The 19,487-nt window shown below is 43.1% G+C and overlaps 1 protein-coding gene across 2 annotated transcripts; it reads left to right on the top strand.

The window, feature by feature from the left end:
* Positions 1-258: 258 nt before the first annotated feature.
* fam107b (family with sequence similarity 107 member B) lies at positions 259-18,950 on the top strand. 2 transcript variants are annotated; one of them, XM_062389278.1, is made up of 4 exons: positions 259-447; positions 13,427-13,598; positions 17,112-17,268; positions 17,401-18,950. In XM_062389278.1, exons 2-4 carry the CDS (start codon positions 13,471-13,473, stop codon positions 17,518-17,520), a joined length of 405 nt encoding a protein of 134 aa, XP_062245262.1. In that variant the 5' UTR covers positions 259-447; positions 13,427-13,470; the 3' UTR covers positions 17,521-18,950. The 2 variants fall into 2 exon arrangements, with proteins under 2 accessions (XP_062245262.1, XP_062245261.1); XM_062389277.1 differs by lacking the exon at positions 259-447 and adding an exon at positions 12,263-12,424.
* The last annotated feature ends 537 nt before the right edge of the window (positions 18,951-19,487 follow it).

Raw genomic sequence — 19,487 nt, forward strand, 5'->3', positions numbered from 1 at the left:
AAGTCACTTTATATGATTGGTGCTCGTGTTTTTGTAGGTGCTCGTGTGTATGTGGGTGCTCGTGTGTTTGTGGGGGATCATGAGTGCTAATGGGGGCTCGTGTGTACGTGGGTGCTCGTGTGTGTGCGGGTCCTCGTGGGCTGCGCACACGCCCCGCCCTGAGCTGGAGGAGTCCCTCAGATGAAGACAAAGGAGGAGGGGCCTCTGCCTACGTCACACCATCCCTCCCACCCAGCTACATTTACATTTTCTATGGGTCCTGGCTGAGAGTGTGTGTCAGTGTTTGTGTGTGCGTGTGTGTGTGTGTGAGAACAGTTTCTGAGCGCAGGAGCCTCGCAGACACACCTCGGCTCTAGGAAGTGATCGGGACACGCTCCGATGAAGCCCGAGTCACTTTGTCATTTTTAAAAACCAGACAAGTTGAGTTTGGGGAAGTCGAATTTGAAGGTAGGTGTGTGTGTGCGCGCGCGTGTGTGTGTGTGCGATGTGGTTTTTTCGCGATTATGTTTCTCCAACAAAAGCAGCACGTTGTTTGTGAACACTGTGCGTGTGTGTGTCCACTGAAGCAGGGGTTTGTGGGGCAGAAAGAAAGGCTAGAGGAGGAAGGGAGAGATGGAGAGAATGAGAGGATGAGATTGCAAAATACAAACTCTTGTTTCATTGTGTCTGTCTTTTGTTGTACCGCGTGACTGTAGGAGACCGCGAAGAACAAACACGTTGAGGTTGTTGTGTTGCGTTTACTTTGTGGCACTGTGGTGTGTTCACGGACACTTTGTGTTGTAGGAGGAGAAAAGCGGAGGGAAACCTCAGCTTTTATTATCCCTGGTCGGTCCATCTGTCTGTCTGTGTGTGTGTCTGTGTCTGCATAGAGGATGTTATGGGACATGTAAAGCGGACATTTGACCATATGTGTGTACATGTTATTTAATAATTCAAAACAAAAACAACATTCAAGTGTTTTTAAGTGATCGCAAGATTACAGATTTGTCTAAAAGAGGTTTTTGGTCGAGACTTTTTGTGCTGTTTTTCTTACGTGTCACTAAAGTACTACTGTCATCCTACAAGTACTACTATCAACCTACAAGTACTACTGTCATCGTACAAGTACTACTGTCATCCTACAAGTGTTACTGTCCTTGTACAACTACTACTGTCATCCTACAAGTACTACTGTCAACCTACAAGAACTACTGTCATCCTACAAGTACTACTGTCATCCTACAAGTACTACTGTCATCGCCCAAGTACCACTGTCATCGTACAAATACTACTGTTGTCCTACATATAATATGGTCATCCTACAAGTAATGCCGTCATGCCAGAATGATTTTCTTTTACAAATATTGTTGGGGGGGGGGGGGGGTATTTGTTGTGGTTAGCAAGAAAAGTGCTGTATAAACAAAGTTTATTATAGAAGTAGCATAGTGTCTCTATCCCCTGATTGCTGGACAAGCAGTATAAGCAGAGACCATATGTTGTACATGAGCTGTGTCTGAATTCATCGTTTGTGAGGAAGAGGGTGTGAGGTTGTGTGTGAGTGTGTGTGATAGCATAGCAATGACTAGCTGCCTTGTGTGTCAAAGCACATGGCCTCAGTCAGAGCTGACACACTGGCCTGCTGCTGTCATCAGGCACTCAGACTCCAACTGTCATGAGATGTGTGTGTGTGTTGTTGTTGTTGTGACCAATATCTGTTGACACAGTCACCTTATGGGGACAAAAAGCAAGTCCTCAAAACATAAATCATTACATTTTAAGACATGTTTTAGATGTGGTTTAGATTAGCTTTAGGCATGTCGTAACTATGATTTAAGGTTAGAGTAAGTGTCCAGCAAATCAATGTAAGTCAATCTAACGTCCTCTGAACCCACAGTAATGCGATTGTGTGTTTGTGGTATGTTGTGAGGTTGCAACATATCTGTCAGTCTCGAACTAAACCTGTCCCATTTCTGCTCCATAGTGGCTTATGCTTTCTGTCAAACTTTAACAAGACGTTAAACAAACAAGCTTGGACCCAGCCCTATGGACAGAAGCTTGTAGAGTGTGGGTGTGTGTGTTTGCGAGTGGAGGTTTTTGCAGCCTGTCAAACACAACTGAACTCCTTCAACATGTGAAGCAGGTCTACTGTGGGTTATCAGATGTGTTCTCGTGAGAGGAGAACCGACCAAAGCAGGTGGTATGAATGAGTAGGTTATACAGTCTATGCGCAGAGCTTTCATATGTGTGTGTGTCTGTGTGAGAGTGTACGTGTGTTTGTGCAGGGAGGGGAAAGTTTCTTGCACATGTGTTAGTCATTTGGGGGGCGTTGCTAAACGATTTACATCTGTTTTCTGATCTTTGAACCCCCTCCTCCCCTCCTCACTCCTGTTCCTCTCACTCTGTCTCTTTTGCTGATGTCTTCTGTTTCCCGTAAGGGCCGATGCTGTCACAGTCTGTGTGTGTGTGTGTGTGGGTGTGTGTGGGCGTGTGTGCGTGGGGTGGGTGTTACAACTGGAATGCTCTCTGCTCCATTATTATTGCACTCACAGGAATTTAAATATGTGAATGAAACCTCTGACTTTCCATTTTATAATAGCATCTGTCCATTAGTGGTTCGGGCGCAGCTTTCTTTCAGATGTATCATTATAGAATCTCGAGTCCATGTCAAGGACTCAACCTGACCTCAAGGAAATCTAGGTATTTAGGTCAGTTTGTGTGCGTATGCTGTGTGTGTGTGTGTGTGTGTGTGTGTGTGTGTGTGTGTGTGTGTGTTCAGGAGGGGTTGTACAGTAACTGGCGACCCCACAAGTGTGTTGACGGTATTATCTCCCACTGTACTGCTGGTCTGTCTGTGGTCACAGAATCTGGCCCAGTCAGCAGAAAGCGCTGATCCTCAGGACCCACACTGCACGGGAAGGTGTTGCTGTGTGTGCGTGTGTTTTCCATAATCTTGCACTTTTAGATCTTCACGGACATATTGTTGTCCGTTGTGAAAGCTTTCTTTGTAACACTTGTTTTTTCAAGTTTTCCTGTTACTAAGCCATGTAAAGAAAGTTTCATAGGTTCTCTCTACTGGGAGGTTCGTCCTCATGGTTTCAGTCTAGAATAGTCTCACAAAACTAGATATACAAATTCTGGGTGTTGTAACATCTGATGGTTTTTGAACCTACCCTACCATTTACCTACTTGAGTTATTCTTCCTCAAACTTCATGAAAGTACACCTCTTCTGCAGAGTATTTAAATAAAATATATAATTTCTTTGCATGTTTAACATAATGACTCTCAACATAGGACAAGACCCAGAGATGTCAAACACCCGAAACCTCCCACTTGTTAGCTAGAATTGATGAAGATAAGAAATAGAGGTGAAACATTTTCAAGACACATAAGCAAGTCCATTTTCATATATGTACACATGTGCAACTCCTGTCAGCACCGTCACACAAACATGCACGACCACAAATTTGACACAGGAAGCGAGTGGTTTTTTTCGCCCCTTGGCGCTGGTTTTGACTGTACCCTGAAACCGAAACACAGCTTTTTCAAGACTTCCACTTATATAACCGGAATGGCATTCGGCAGATAAGGGTGCGTGACTCATACAAGTCCCAACAGTCCTCTAACGAAACCACATATTTAAAAGAATCTACCAAATTGCACACACTCATAAATATCAGTCGCCCAAACATGCCAGGTGATTTTACATCCAGAATCCATTAATTATTCTCGTAGAAATCAACAAAAATGTTGAAAAATGCCCCATTTCACCACGTTCAAAATACCTGGATCCGCCCCCTGATCCATATCTGGACACCAACATGTTATGGGTTCTTGCCCGACCTGTTTCGCAACCTTACACCAGGCTTCCTGTCGATCGCTCTGTAGTCTTTGCGTAATCCTGCCAAATATCAGACACATCAACAGACGAAAACAACCGCCTTGGCTGAGGTAATTAGGAGTAAGAAGGCTTCCGTTAACTCTAACAGTAACTTTAAAGGGAAATCTTTTCGTTTACATGTTAAAAATGTGATGTTTGGCTGCTTTGTCCTCATGGTCTGTTTTGCCAGCTTTTTCCCAGACACTGTCTGAGTTACTGCCCTGAATGAAATATCATGATGCAATGCAAACACAAGTGATGCAATCATAGAATCTGACAACGGCACAAGGGGTTTGTTTACACTGTGCTGTGGTCTTGTAACCATGGTATTAGATTATGTTGTCACTATTTGGGGTTTGAGTTTCCTGATGAAGAGCTGCGGTGGGATGCAAGGTGCTCTGGTTTTGAGAGTGGTGGTCATGTCATACTGAAGTCGGACATGCAGAGACTTGACTCAGTTGTTGGAGCTGCCTGAGGACTTGATGTAGATTCAGTCATAAAAGAGAGATAGGAGGGATACAGTGTGTGCACACCACAGCCTAAAACAAACGCACACAGACACACCTAGAGAGACTCAGCTTCTTGCAGATCCCATCGATTTTCCTGCTGTTGCGCTGCAGCCTCAATCACAATAAAGCCCCATTACCGTGCTGACCACTTTGCGTCGTCTCGGGGAATGGATGACACACGCACGCCCGCAGATTCCAAATGCCTTCCTCCTCGCAGCCTCTTAGGTTGAAGTATAGAGAGAATGGGAGTCTGAGCTGCATGAATTGGATTAAGTTCTTTTGTAAGTCGGGATATATGATCCTGTCTTCTTATTATAAAATGCAAACGTACGCCTCCTGTTTCTGTTGCAGCCTGAAGTCTGCAGGGCTTCCAGAATGTATACTGGCTTTGAAAAGTTTCATCAGACAATGAAACCACATGATTGCAGACTGTCCCCAACTAAAAATATGCATGCAGCATATATTTTGTGTCATGTCGTGCATAAAGAAAAGAGAACAAAGACTTGTCATCTGGCCTGTTAAATTAGGACACCCGGTTAAATCATTATCTGTGTGTGTGTGTGTGTGCATCAGCTTTACACCCCTGCGTGTCGGACTGGTTAACTGTAGATTGTCTGGTTTTCCAAGGTAACATTTGTTATTGGGGTTTTCTCTACTACCATGTAAACAAAGGAGTACCTCGCAAAGCCTCTCCAGTGTGCCCCCTCCCAGCCAATGAGATTCAGGCTCCCAGCTGGGCTCAGCCAGTTGACGGCGGGGAGGGGGCGTGACTCTGCTCCATGAGGTAGAAAACAGCAGTAAAGCACAAAGCTTTGTATCTGGAGCTGGAAACTGAGTGCGGAGCCGTAACAAAGACACTTCCTTTATGACCGAGCAGCACTTGACACAGCCAGACCAATCGGCTGTGGCTTTTCTTTTAAACTAAATCGCTTTTTACAACCACCGAAGAGACAGTCTGCATGTAGAGGGGTGATGTGCGTGAGGAACGTGCAGCACATAGGCACATGTTTACATCTCAGTGAGGAGGAGCCACATGAAACACGCATGTGCTCTGTCTGTAATTAGCCTTCCAGGGGGTATATACGTCTGTGGAGCAAAAACAGTCTTTTCTTCTGTGCATGTGCTGCTCATCTGTTCCAGTGCAACTGTTCGTATAGGGTCCATGCATATACGTACAGGAACATGTGTCAGTGTCAGCTGTGAGAGGGTTTAGACCAGCCCTTTGTATTTGACTGACAGGTGTGACCCCAAACTGCACCCCCATCCCCTCCACCACCAGTCACCATCAGGACACGTGTTCCGAATTGGGTTGGAGTAAGCACTTTGATTTGAACCCTTTTAAAGAAAAGTGTATGTAGCGTGCATCCAAATGTTTCTGTCACTCAAAGATTTCATAAAGGTGTGTGGGTGGGTGGGTGGGTGTGTGTGTGGTTGGGTGGGTGTCCGCCCTATGCTGCTGTGAGCCCAAAGCAATAATCACTTTGCAGGTTCATCACATTCCCACAGCGTGACTCAACGTGGTGTCTGCTCCCTTTTCAATCCATCCCATTCATTCTGTAATCTGCCTCAGCCCCCGGAGGCTCACACAACGTGCTTCAACAAAACTGCGAGTCAGTGCTGAACGCCAACTGTCAAACCAGGCGTGTTTCAGCTCTGCGCTACCAGAAATCACATTTTCTTATTTACTCTAAAAACAGGACTTGCCGGTGGCAGTACAGTGCAGCTGCTGTGTTTTGGAGAGTTGAAGAAGAAGTGATTTCTGGGAAAAGCTGTGTCCCATTACAAGGCAATGAAACCTGGGATAGGTTGAATTGAGACGTGTTATCAGAGCGGTACATAGATTTGCGTAGTCGCAGATTCCCAACCGGACATTTTCGGCATCATCACAGGCATTTCATGTGTCGATATCTATATAAGAATCTATTTATACTGACAGCGGGTTGATCCAATCACGTGGCACACCAGCCATCACAGCCGGACACTTGTTCATGAACTGCAATCGAGAAGGAAAGTAACATGGGCACAGATTTGAGGAACTGTAGCCACAAGAGGTCACAACACTGATTTGAATCAGAACCTAACCAAGTTTTAAAATGGAGAACAAGAAGTAACTTTGACATGAGAAGTGTGGACACTCCTCCTTTTTGCCTGTTGAAGTCACAGTGTCCAGTGCACAGAGTCAGCCTTTGTGTGATGTTCAGAGTTTAAACTTCTATTTCTTGCTTTCTCACAGTTCTTCTTTATTTTCAGATTTGTGAAGAGGGATAGTGAAACACACAGTGATCATGAGAAGATGAGTCAGATAGTTTCAGTCATCGTCAGCACTGGGCTAACATATATTTTAAAGTCAGAAGGAGGGAGTGACTGTAGTTAAGATGTTTTTCGTATGAACTGTTGCTCTTGGCTGACAGGCGTGGTAATGAGTTTCTTCTTTGCATCATGACAGTCTATAGCACCACCGTGTACTCCCTTAAGGACATCAAGGGCATTATACAGACTCCATGGCTAAATCCTAACAGCCTTTCTCACATGATTCACTGTACGTAACATTATCCATTTCCTCGCATGGGTGTCAGTGCATGTGTGCGCATCTGTGCTTTACGAACCCTAAAGCCCTGATTGTAAATTCCCATACCCTTGCGTCTCCCTAGTGACATCATCGTATTGTGGGAGCAGGGCGGGTGCTTGAAGAGGTCAGTACATGATGAGGCCCTAGAATTCCCCAGTTCCTCTCCTCCTATTCGCTTCGGGCCCCCCCTACCACTCCAAAGCAGGAAATACAAAACAGACCTCAACCCCCAAACTCCCCGGCATACTTTTAAGGAACCACTTCCCCCTTAGCTTTATGTCTCTCTCTTTGTTTCTCCCTCCGATCATTGAGTTTTGTTTAGCCAAATGCAAATGGTAGTTCGATGTATTTTAAGCCCAAGTGCATTTGGATTAAAAACCACATCATATCTTCATAAACCACTCGCTCTGTCATCTTCTCTGCACTGGTAAGGTTGTGTTTATAAATTAGTAACAGATTCAACTCAAACCATTGATAGCAATCACATAAGCGGAGCTCCGGTTTGCCTTGTTGAAACATGTTTGTGTTTAGTCTTCTCTTGTCGGCTGGTTCACTCTTTGGCATCCTCTGCCAGATCCGTTTTGCCTGAGGGTGTATCATTTCGCTTACACATGTACAGACTGTACCACACTGCAAACAAGTGCTGTGGATGTGGGGGCTGTGTTTTTTTTTCTTTCCACTTGTTACTGACTTTGAACGTGTTCGCAGATGCAAGTGACAGGAAAGCACAAAATTCTATTGTTTCTCCGCGCACATGTACGTCACTGTGCTTCCCTCCACGGCTTGCGTGTCATCACGGGGGAGGCCTAATTTAAAAGCACGTACATATACAGACCATGCTCTGTCCGGTAAGCAATGAGCTCATTGTCACTTCTCGGCCACCAACCCTCTGCTTCTCTTTTACTTTCCTGTCACTCTCGCTCTCTCTCACTCTCTCTCACACACACACCCTGCTCTCCCTCCCCCACCTCCCTCAGCTGTCCGTGAAAAGCGATCTATCTGTGTGTTTTAATTAGGCCTCCCATGTTTGTGGCTGAATGGTCGCTTCATTAACAGAAAGGATAGAAGACACACACCCAGATTTGTCTGCCTTTAAACACACAGCAAATGGGCAAGTGTGTGTTAGAGAGGAAGAATGGGGTGTGGGGGTTGCTTTAGGGGTATTGATGACGTAATTTCCCCCGAGGGCTGGACCTCCCATCTGTGAGAGGAATAGACACGATCGGGCCAAGAAAAAAAAAGAGTGAAGGAGGGGAACTATATGGGACAGGGAGAAGATATTGGAGCAAGAGAGCAGATGGTAAATTGAGTTTCAAGAAAATGTTAAGTATTTTATTTGAAAGTTGTTATTTCATTAATAGGCTCTGCAGCCATTGTCAAGAATATATGCAAAGGCCAAAATTGTGGTTTGCTCTCTTTAATGACGTAAGGAGGATGAATAATTATGGAATAATACTGTGAGCTTGTTCGTAAATACATATCTAATAGAATGAATTAACTTTTTATAATTTTGGGCGTGTCCACGATGAGTAAATATTTCAAACTGCAGCTAAAATGCTGATTCGTGCTATTGTGTATGTGTGTCCCTGACCCCCACACCCCTGTGCACATTTGTTCTGGTTACTGTGGAAAATAAATCCCAGCTAAGGCTTGCTGTTGGAGTGGGTGTGGTCAGTCATGTGTTCACAAGCAGCACACGACAGTTGACTGGCCCATCATGCCGCCGCCCCTCCATCTGCAGAGCTTGGGATGGTCTGCTCTGTTTGTTCCTGTATCCTGGAGCAAGATGGGAGGAGGTCAGATGGCGAAGCCGTCCACCAGCTGCCCTCCTCGCCCCACGTCTTCTGTCTTTCAAGAGGGACACTCGTGACACATGTCATTATTCAGCTGTGCTTGTCCATAGTCTGTACATCTTGACACGTGGTTATGATCCAGCTTTGTTTTCCTCACGTCTTGTCCAGTAACAATCCACTTGTTGTAAGTGTTTGTCTTCCCTGTAGAAAATACAGTATTGTTTGACTGCTTCAAACCACTGAAACAAAAGACAGATACAGCAACTAAAGAACAGATAATGGCCAATTTACTGTATGTAGTCCACCACATCTCTCACCATCACTCTGCCCATCTATGCTTTCATCTGCTGAGTTTATACCAGGAAGATTGCTTTTGTTTTGCATTATTTTCTTTTGGCTATGTAACATAATCTCAGCTTTAAATCTATATAGTAGGATGCCATCGCCCATTTACACTTTAAGCAGACACCGAGCAATACCATATATTTCAAGTTTTGGTCCAATATTCACTTTTTTTTTAGCTTTGTTTTGAGAATTCCAAAACATCATCGGGATTTCTGTCTCTTTAGCGGCTAAATGCTCGACCATGTAAAGCATCTTGTCGCTAAATATGTCTGTTCTTTGGTGCTGAACAGGTATTTGAAAATGGTTCATCATAGCTTTTTTTTAAAGCTTTGTATTACTTGAGAAGGTTTACATGCCCCAATGTTCAGAAAACACATCACTGTCCTCATACTGTCTGTTGCTGCTGCACCTCTTTTCAGCCTCTGTCTGAAACACTGGGTTTCAGCTCGTGTCTCTTTCCTGATGAAGCCCAGTCTGCTCTGATTAGTCAAATGTTTCTAGCTCATCTAGGAGATGTGGCCTCCACTCTCGTCTGTCCCAGACTTTGTTAGGAAACATACTAGACTGGCCATATGATATCATATGACATCAAAACGATGCAAAAGTACCGGCCGTCTACTGGCGAGGAGCAGTGTTTTCTGCAGGAGCTGCCTTTACTCTGTATTTTTGACTTTTCAACTGTACAGGTATTTTGCATACACAAAGAAATGTGCTTGACAAACTAGAGGAAAGAAGAAAAAAGATTAAAAGCATAATATGGCTGCTTTATTGATTATTTTGACGACAGCCATTGTCGGGTTTTCATTGCGGCTCATAGGAGGCCTTGAATTGTCAGCATACTGCAAGTTGTGCTATGTCACTGGGTGGTGTCAGGTCTCCATGGTGACTTGAGAGTTGAGGAAGTTGAGAAATTAGCCTGTTTATGAATGCAAGTGTGTTTGTGCGTCTTGGCTCTTATAGCAGAGCGGTCTGTGCTAATGCAATCACTTGGCACAGTGTTGCTGCTCAACCCTTACAAGGTAAGTCACTCTATCAGCTCTAATGCGACCTGCCAGTTAACTTTAATACAAACACACTCACTATTGCACACAAATTGATCACACACATCCATCAGTTGTTTTCCTAGACTCTCTTCTGACCCAGTTTTTCATTTTTTTTTCTCCATCTTTTCCATTGTATTTATCAACTTTCTTCCCATTTCATCCCTGAATGCTTGGACATGTTGAATTTGTAGTCTCATTATCTGTGTGTGTGTTTGTGTGCCTGCTGTCTCTGCTGTCTCTGCAGTGTGGGTGTGTCCCCTAAACCAATAAACACACGGTTTTAATAGGATTCCTGGAACAGCAATAAGTCTTGTCCCAAAAATGTTGTTTTCGTCTTATTGGTGCTTGGGGCTATGTTAACATATCGTACATGTTTTTGTGCATATAGATTTGTTGAAAACTCACGAGTCAATATGAACACATTGCACGTTTTTTTCATGGCTGGTTCTGGAGGTGTATAGTTCTGAAACCCACAAATAAAGTACGACTTCTGTAGAAGGAGAGATTTTGATACACGACTAAATACATGTTAACCTTCATCTGTATTTAGGTGTTGCAGGCTTTAACTGTAACACTCTATCTATATAGATCTAAGTGAAACCAGAGGGCGCGTAAAATAGAACGTGTAAAACCACCAGTGATAGGTCTGACTTTAAGCAGGGTTCCAATTTGGAGGTTGCAGGTCCCTTTTGAACTCCCTATGTCACTTCCCCTCTCCCTCTGGGCTACAGAGGAAGTCGAAGCAGATGTGTTAAACCAACGGACACTTCTGACAACACTGCCCGTCTGTAAGTCGCTCTGCCCCCCACTTCCGGCATTAACACAAGCCGCCTTTTGATGTACACAGCACGAGTGTGTGCGTGTGTCTGTGTCTCTGTGTGTGTGTGTGTGCAGCCCCTGATTACAGCCACAAGGCGCTCTGCCCACCTCTGCCCTGATCTCGTGTGTGCAAACACCGTTGCCGTGTCCTGGGGGTGTCACAAAATGTCCTGTGACTGCCACGTCCCCAGCATCATAGCCAGGGATGTAGTCATGTATTCAAATACCTGTTAAATAAACTGAGGAATAGATTCACAGTGTTTTAAATTCGTCTTACTTAATTTGATGATTGTGTAAATGTATTTATTCTACACTTAGATTTGAAGATTGGTTTTTGAGACAGTAAAGACACATTTTTAAAGGTAATAATCCGGGATTAGAAGAGATTAGTGACCACTACAACTGTAGATCATGATCGACTGGTAGAAGCAGTGTTTTCATTTGTTATCATTATATCCATCAACAGTATTTTTTTGTGCGTTTCATCTCTCTCTTTGTTCTGCAGTAGGCAGACCATGTTTATCTTGGGCTTCTTTGTTATGTAACTGACACCGTTTAGTTCGTGCGATGCAATAATGTGGACCTCTTGTGGTATCTTTGAGTCATTGCATCAACCCTCTGCATGTATGTTTTGACGCCGAGGACATCCCCCCCCCCTCCTTTGTGTCTAGCACGTGCAGTGAAATGATTCTCTGGAACAAATAAAGACTGAGTGGAGTTCCAAAATAACACTGTGTGTTCCCAGTTTGTTTCTGGACTTATCAGTCGCTCACAGGAGAGACTTGTCACCAGGCAACGCCTCAGAAATCACAGGAATTTGAGAACATGATTGTTTGTGGATCTGAGTCATTCCTCAGACTGTGGGAAAAACATGGACTGTATACTTTCTATGTAAATACTGATTTGCAAGTATTCTATTTATTGCAGCCAATGATGTAAAGTCCTATTTAATTCTGTAGTGTACTGTGCTTCAGTTTACTGCTATTGTAAAACTGAGTTTTTACCCTTACGTGTACATATATATGTATGTGTATATGTATATATATACATATGACTATTTTACATACAAGATCATTTAAAGTTCCATAAACTCACAACTGATGATATTTATTTAGTAGTGAATAATCTGTTTCATAAGCAATCGTGACAATTTGGATATATATATATATATATATATATATATTCTTCATCTCGAGATGTGCTATGAAAGCAAGTGGGAGGGAGCACGAGGGAGGGAGGGAGTAGAGAGAGAGCAAGAGAGAGAGAGAGAGAGTGTGTGTGTGTGTGTGTGAGCTTGACTATAAAGCAGACTTTGAACTGGGACCAGCTCAGTTGCAGACAGCTGTGTAGAACAGAACGCATCTCCTCTCGGAGCCTCTGCAGTTTACTGATACGCAGGACGGCACGTTGTGTTGGATTCTCCTATTCCGATTCAAAATAGCAGAGATGGCGACAATGTTCAGATACCCCGTCTTTCCTCATCTGCAGGGTGAGTTCTGCCCAGAGCTGAAACTTTCTCTATTTTTAACAGGGTTAGGTGGTTTGGGGTAAAAGTAAGGTACTTTTCTGATTTAGTCCATGTGCAGTATATCTACTTGCGTGAATGTGTTTTAGGATACAAACCTGTTTTCTCCGATTTTTCTCTGTTGTCATTTCAGTTGGATCTTCAGACTCGCATCTGTTTCATCATTTAGAAATTCATGTTCCTTTTATTGTGAGCTCTAGTCTCCAGTGTAACTTGGATTTTCATCGAGCAAAGCAGTAAAACTGTAAAAAGAGGCACTTAACTGCCATAAAAGTTAAATACTGTTGTTTCATGTTGTCTATGGTTAACAAGGGATATTGATGAAACGTAATGTAAATCCCAGTTATTTTACAGGTTGATAAAATAGCTGTTTCCCATTAACTCACTGAAATGAGCAAATTGGTCTAAGGACATGTGTCTGAGTCTGAAAGTCATGAATAGAAGTTGCTTTATTCTTGAGGTGATGGACGACAATGGATGGGACGTTTGGGTTAGTTGTGTTGTAGCAGCTTCTCTGTGACTGACAGATACTTGAATGTGATTCTGTGCTGCCGTGATTCATCTTTTCATCATTTGCATGTGGTTGTTGAATCATCTGACCGGAGGATGAAGTGTTCCCATCCGCTCAATGTGGAACAATTATGTAATTTCAGTTCTGAGTCCCTCCATCACCATAGAGATCATTGACAAACTCTGAGTTTATGTCAGAGACTCAGTTAGATGCTCAAATTGGGTTTTAAAGGAGAGAACTTTTAGGAGATTTATTAGATCCCATTAAAATCTGTGGCCTTGTGAGATTTCTGTCCAGTCAAGTCAAAGTTTATTTATAGCAAGTTCAAAGAAACCACAGTTGTTTAAAGCGTTAAACGGGCGTAAAATATGTACATAAAAAAAGAAAGAAGTGGGTCATTATCACATTTTAAATGTTTCTATAAAAGTCCTTTTCTTGTGTTTCTTCTGATCCAGATCCGTGTGACCCTGGTCTATCGCTGTCACCGGGGAGGAGTGTCATGGCAGAGCCAGACTATCTGGAGGGGGACTGTGATGAGCTCATCAAACCCAAGAAGCTGATCAACCCGGTCAAGAACTCCCGCAACCACCAGGACCTGCACCGAGAACTGCTCATGAACCAGAAGAGGTCAGCAAAATGAAAAAAAACTCATGCATCTTCGGTCTTTATCTGTTGTTGTCTCTTTTATTCCCTCGTAAAACAACCGGTATTTACAGCTTTCACCGAAGAAAGAGATTATTATTTGATGATTAGCGACCTGCAGATTTATCGTGGTTTGTTATTAAACACGAACGGTTGGATTCCAGGTCTGTGATTGAGACAATAATAAAGAAGCTTTTTTTTCAAGAGCAACAAAGGATCGGACAGATAATGTTGTATTAATTGATGGAGTGGTGAAACGCTGTCCATCACCTTTATCCAATACAGGCGAGGCAGGCAGTTTTATATGTAAAGCACATTTCATACACAGAGGTAAATCGAAGGTTCTGTACGAGGACATTCAAAACAACACAGAGACCAAATTAAAAGAAAACAATTTAAAATCCGAAAACAGAGTTTAAAACTACTTTCAAGTTAAATAAAAGACTAAAAAGAGTAACACAAAATATGTAAAAGAAATAAAGAAATATAAAGGATCAGGTCTTTATATATAATTTAAGAAAATGGGGCCCTAATAAGTTGAAGCAGTCAAAAAATACAAATAAAATAGATAGAAATATGTCAAATAATACGATAATTTAATACAATGATGGTAAAGTAGTTTAGTTAAAGACAATAATAAAGACATTTCCAGTCTGGATATATAGAAACTACAGTACAATTTAGTTTCTATATATCTTGGCTTTGCTTAGACCATCAGTTGGTTCTAGTGGTGTGCTGCATTGGTTAGTCATGGGAAAACAGCAAAGTGTCTGGACCCTGGCTAATTTAGTTTAACCTTTTTACAAATGCAGGATGACTTAATAAACTCCAGCCACTCTCTTGTAATTGGTTTGAAATTATCTTTGCAGCCTGTGCCGTTGCTCCTGCTGAGTATCTGACCTCACTGCTGCCGCTAACCTCAAGCAGCTGCAGCATTATTATGTAAAGCTCAGCGTATAAAACTTTCATAGAAGCCATTACATAAGACCCCGAGTGCATTAGTGTGTCAAAAATTGGTTATGTAAAGGTCACTCTGATTGTACAGGATCCACAAGGAGATGGCTCCTTATGTTGGAACCAGAACGCATGCAGCCTGAAGTCTAGACTGGATAGTGTGTGTATATGTACGTACACTTGCATCCTGAGGACTGCGATCACTCCTTTTGACACTAGATATTTGTGTTTTTTTTATCATCGCACAGTGCAGCTGTGTGCCTGCGCTATAAATAGCTACGTAAACAGAACATGCGGATGACAGCTGTTACATCACAGCAGTGATGCTCGGGTCTTAAACGGGTCACAGAGTGAGGTGCTCTTGTTGTGATGCTGTAAACAGCGTTATTGAATGATGGGGAAGAGGTCAGGATGAGCGTGGAAGAAATGTATTAAGAGGTTTAGAAGAGGAAAACACATTCTTCGTGTTGCAGAATATTGTTCCTCGTCGTCTAGACTGAGGATGTTCTCTTAAAGTCTGTGAGATGATGCCGGTGGGCTTTTAAACCTGTTTTGATTGGGTTTCCTATCGAACACTGAGAGTGTGGAAAGCTTGCCTCCCCGGTGGATTAGTCAGGGAGTTGTGGTGGGGTGGGAGGATTGATGGATGAACGCATTGATGAGTGGACGGATGGATGGCTTTATGAAGAACGGGAAAAAAACTGTTATGTAATGAAGATTACAAAACAGTCTCTGGCTGGAGGCCTTTTGCTGCCTCTGCTACCTTAGTGACCCTTCTCCTCCTACATACACACACACACAAACACGATGGTTCTAGTGAGACGTTTGTTTGCATACCAAGGACCCTAAACTGACACAAATCAGACCACTGACCTCCTTTTGACAAGATTTGTGCTCTTAGATGTTTAATTGTAGGAAATGTATGGGATTCAGGACCAAACATACTGTCTGTCTGTGTGTTACTAATTAATTCAATTATTGTGAACATAACATAACATACCCTCACCCTCACCTAATTCTAGCCTTAACCCTAAAAGTAAATCTAAACCCTCAACCAGCCTTTTGAATAAGTGAGGACAGAATGTTGGTCTTTGTTCAAAATGTTCCTCGCAAAAATATGAGTTCAAGTACAGAGGAATTTCAGAAATTCAGCCATCGCATAACTGGTGAAGCTTTAGAGCAGATGGACGTATTGATGTGTGGGATTTGAACACACATTCCTGGCAGTCTGCTCGAGGGCGTGCACCCACAGGCCGGGCTGTAGGTGGGAGGGTCAGTGATGTAGGTGTCGCCCACGGTGAAGGAGGGGAGCAGCGTGAGCATGTTTATTGCCCGGCTTATTGCTCCCAGTGACCTTGACCCCTCCCTCCTTCCTGCACTCTAGGTGCTCGACAACAGCCATATCTTTTCTTTTTTTTCTCCGCCCCAGCTCGCTAAGTCTGTTCTTCATCAGTCCCCCGGCCGTCAGGAGAGCCAGGCTATTTAACTGCAGCAGTGACTTCTTTTAAGTGGCAAAGTGCAGTGTTGTGAAATTGACTCCCACTCCTGCTCCGAACATCGTGGGCTCAGTTATGTAATCTCTCCGGACTTAATAATGCATTTAATTAAGGCATTGTTGTTGCCAAACTGCAGTCAGGTAGGCACGCAGCGATTTGTCTTTTGAGGAGGCGGCTTGTGCAGAGTCATGCGAAGCAAAATCCGTAACCACATGCAGAGTTAATCCTGATGGCATGCGTTTTCAAATTGAATTATTAAAGAACATGGAAATTTAATTTAGTCCAAGAATAGTCCGACTTTTTTCTTCCTCGTCTGCCACTTTGTTGTGCCGCCTAATCCTCTGCAGACTTTGCTGTTTATTTGTTTTTGCCTTTTCTTAGCCGACTCCAATCCATCTCTGTTCCGTCTGTCTTAAATACTTCTTCTCCCAAAGCTCATCCGCAGCCCCTCCACCCTTCCCTCTCGTAGTTTGGAGTATTGCATAACATTTCACTCCTCCTCCTCCTCCTCATCCTCTTCGCAAGACACGCTCACAGTTAATTAAGACTTCCCTCTACTCCTTTTTGGAGTTTTGCTACACAAACCCAGGCTGTTGTGCAACGATTCCTCTAGCTCCCAGTGACTTAATCCTCCCCAGAGAGCTTTCACATGAGGAAAATATTGTTAATCGTTTCAGGATTTTCTGGTTTGATGTTTGTTTTTCTGGTGCCTATAAAAGGGAAAGAAAAGAAACAAAAGTTTGTGGTTGCAAATCACTTTTTCCAAAGTCGGTTCCAGTGCCGGCAGACGTCACGTATGCAGATCTGTAAAATGTGGAACAATCTGTGTTTGGCTCCAAATCAAAACTTTCCCTGAAACACGACTGACATGTTTAATCCCGAGCATCTAATACAGATCTGCATGTTGTCATAGAATGAGGTCATGGTCATCATCTGTTGGGCAGGAATTTGAACGCCGGTCTCCCTCCCAGTGGGTTTTTACCAGCATGTGTTACACAGTGGTTGCCCGCTAAGCATTATTTTAGTAACATGTTGTTTTCCCCCACAGGGGTCTCGCTCCTCAGAATAAACCTGAGCTCCAGAAGGTGATGGAGAAAAGAAAGAGGGAGCAAGTTCTCAAGGCTCAGAAGGAGGAGCAGGAGGCCCACAAGAAGAGGAGCGACCTTGAGATCGAGCTCATGAAAAGACAACAGAAATTAGAGCAGGTAAGTGATTGAAACAATACATATAAACTGAGTCTCTATAGCACTTAGATGGCTGCATGTTGTCTAACATGTTGCCACCAACACTTCATGGCCTCTATAATTTCAATGTGCTGTGTGTCTGTTTTTCTGCAGCTCGAGCTGGATGACCAGAAAAACGAGGAGGAGCAGGAGAACACCCCCGAGTTTGTGAAGATGAAAAGCAACCTGCGCCGGACCAAGCAGGAGACGGATGGGGAGGAACGAACCACCTAAAAAAAACAGCAGGGGTGTCTGGGTCTGGCTGATTGTGCGCGTGTTTTTGAGCGCCGAGACATCGGGAGTGTGTGTACAAAAGAGAGAGAAAGAGAGAGAGAGTGTGTTGTCTGTGGTGACCTGACCGTGGTCTGAGACAAACTTTCTGGCTTCCCCAACCCAGCTGTTCCTTCCTGCAGTGAGGAGTGAGAGACTTTACGGACTAAAGACCCCCCTCTTGTCAGCCTGCCATGGACCGCCAGCACTCGCCTCTGCTCCTCACTCCCACCCAGCAGCACACAGCACCCCCCGCAGGAGGGACCCGAACATAGACATGTTACACATCTTTCAACGTGGAGGCGGAGCAAGCTTCCAATGAGCTCTGCTGGAGAAGCAACACAACCAAACGCACACACACACACATGCAGGAGTTTTCAGCCCCTCTGTTTTCACTCCTCTCTCCACAGCAAGCTGTCGTTTCTCTTTACTGTTATTGGTGTTGTTCTCGTTGTGTTCTTTTATTTTTTTTCTCATCTTCAGAATCAAATAAGGAAAGCGGACACTGGATAGACTCTCGAAGCTGTGTAATGTAAAAGCCAAATAAATGTGCTTTTGTTATTTATGTTCTTAGCTTTTAGCCCAGGTGTAGGGGGGGGACACTTTTAGTCGTTCTGTATTATAGTTTGTTTTAACAGTATAGTTTATGAAGCCAGAACAGGACAAAGGGAGTGTACGGTTGTGTGAAACACTTGTTTCCTTTGTTTTTTATTTTATTTTTGTTTTTAAACATGCCATTTCCTCAGCTAATGCAATTTTGAGCAATAGTAGAACTCCCCGGCATGAGAGTGACATTTTCTTTAGATATTCTGTTGTTTTGTATGAATAAAAGTGTTACGTAATAAATAATTTAAGCTTTTTTTTTAGGTTGGTCAATAAGAAGAAGCTTGAGCCCTGTCCGATCAGTCCTTGTGTATGTTTGACCAACTGCAGGATTTGTTATAAACCAGAAATATATTTGAAAGTGTTCACTTGTCGGCCACTTGTCATGTAGGGATACCTACTCCTGAAACAACTCTGATCTGTCATGCAACATTTATCACTCAATTATTTTGTCTTCATTTACAGTGGAGCCGTAATTGTGCAGACAGGTCATTAAAATCCGAGAATCTGAAATAGAGCTGGTGTTACAAGCGAAACTATTTAATATTTGTTCACTACACACAAATTACAAATTTGTTACACAATGTGAGAAACTGTGGGAAACTGTGAGTACTTTTTTTAAATATTAAAAGCCACGTTTAGTGACTATTTCAAAATCAAACAAAATATTCTGAGTCTAAAATTCTGATTTGTGGGTCTCTACGAGACGAGAGATCTAATCATCATGACGTCAACGTAACCGTGGTTACCTCTCCAGAATCCTCTTTGAAATAAAAATAATTGTAACTTTCCATATCTTTTTTTTTTCTTAATTTGGAGTTATGCTGCTGCTGGAGTGGATCTGTAATCCAACCAAAAGCAGGCTTTACTTTCCAAACGGAGCCGTGATGTTAACATAACAATGAAGCAGTGGGCCTATCTAACCGTCATCACTTTGATAAGCCCTGTTTATTTAGTCTGGAGCTGATGTTGGTTTTGTTCACACACAGCGGCAGTCACATGTCTAGACGGAGGGCGGTATTTGGAACCGAACCTGCATATCAGCTGGTTTTCACACACCTTGAAAATGGCATCAGAGATTAGAATCTGTTTGGTTTTTCATCCAGCTAGCAGCACATTTCAAACTCAACTAATGTATTGCTTGAAAAGTAACACACCAAAAGTTTGCACAGCTTCTCCAATGAAATGGTTTTAATAGAGAGGAAGAAAAACATGTCAAAGTCTAGTTTATTTTTAAAATGATAACATCGAATTAGAGGTTTTGTTGGGTAAAGCGGAAAGCCTGGTGGCCTATTATTAAAATGAGCTCAGGACGGCAATAATAACCA

The sequence above is a fragment of the Platichthys flesus genome, chromosome 6, assembly GCF_949316205.1.
Source record: "Platichthys flesus chromosome 6, fPlaFle2.1, whole genome shotgun sequence".
NCBI lineage: Eukaryota > Metazoa > Chordata > Actinopteri > Pleuronectiformes > Pleuronectidae > Platichthys > Platichthys flesus.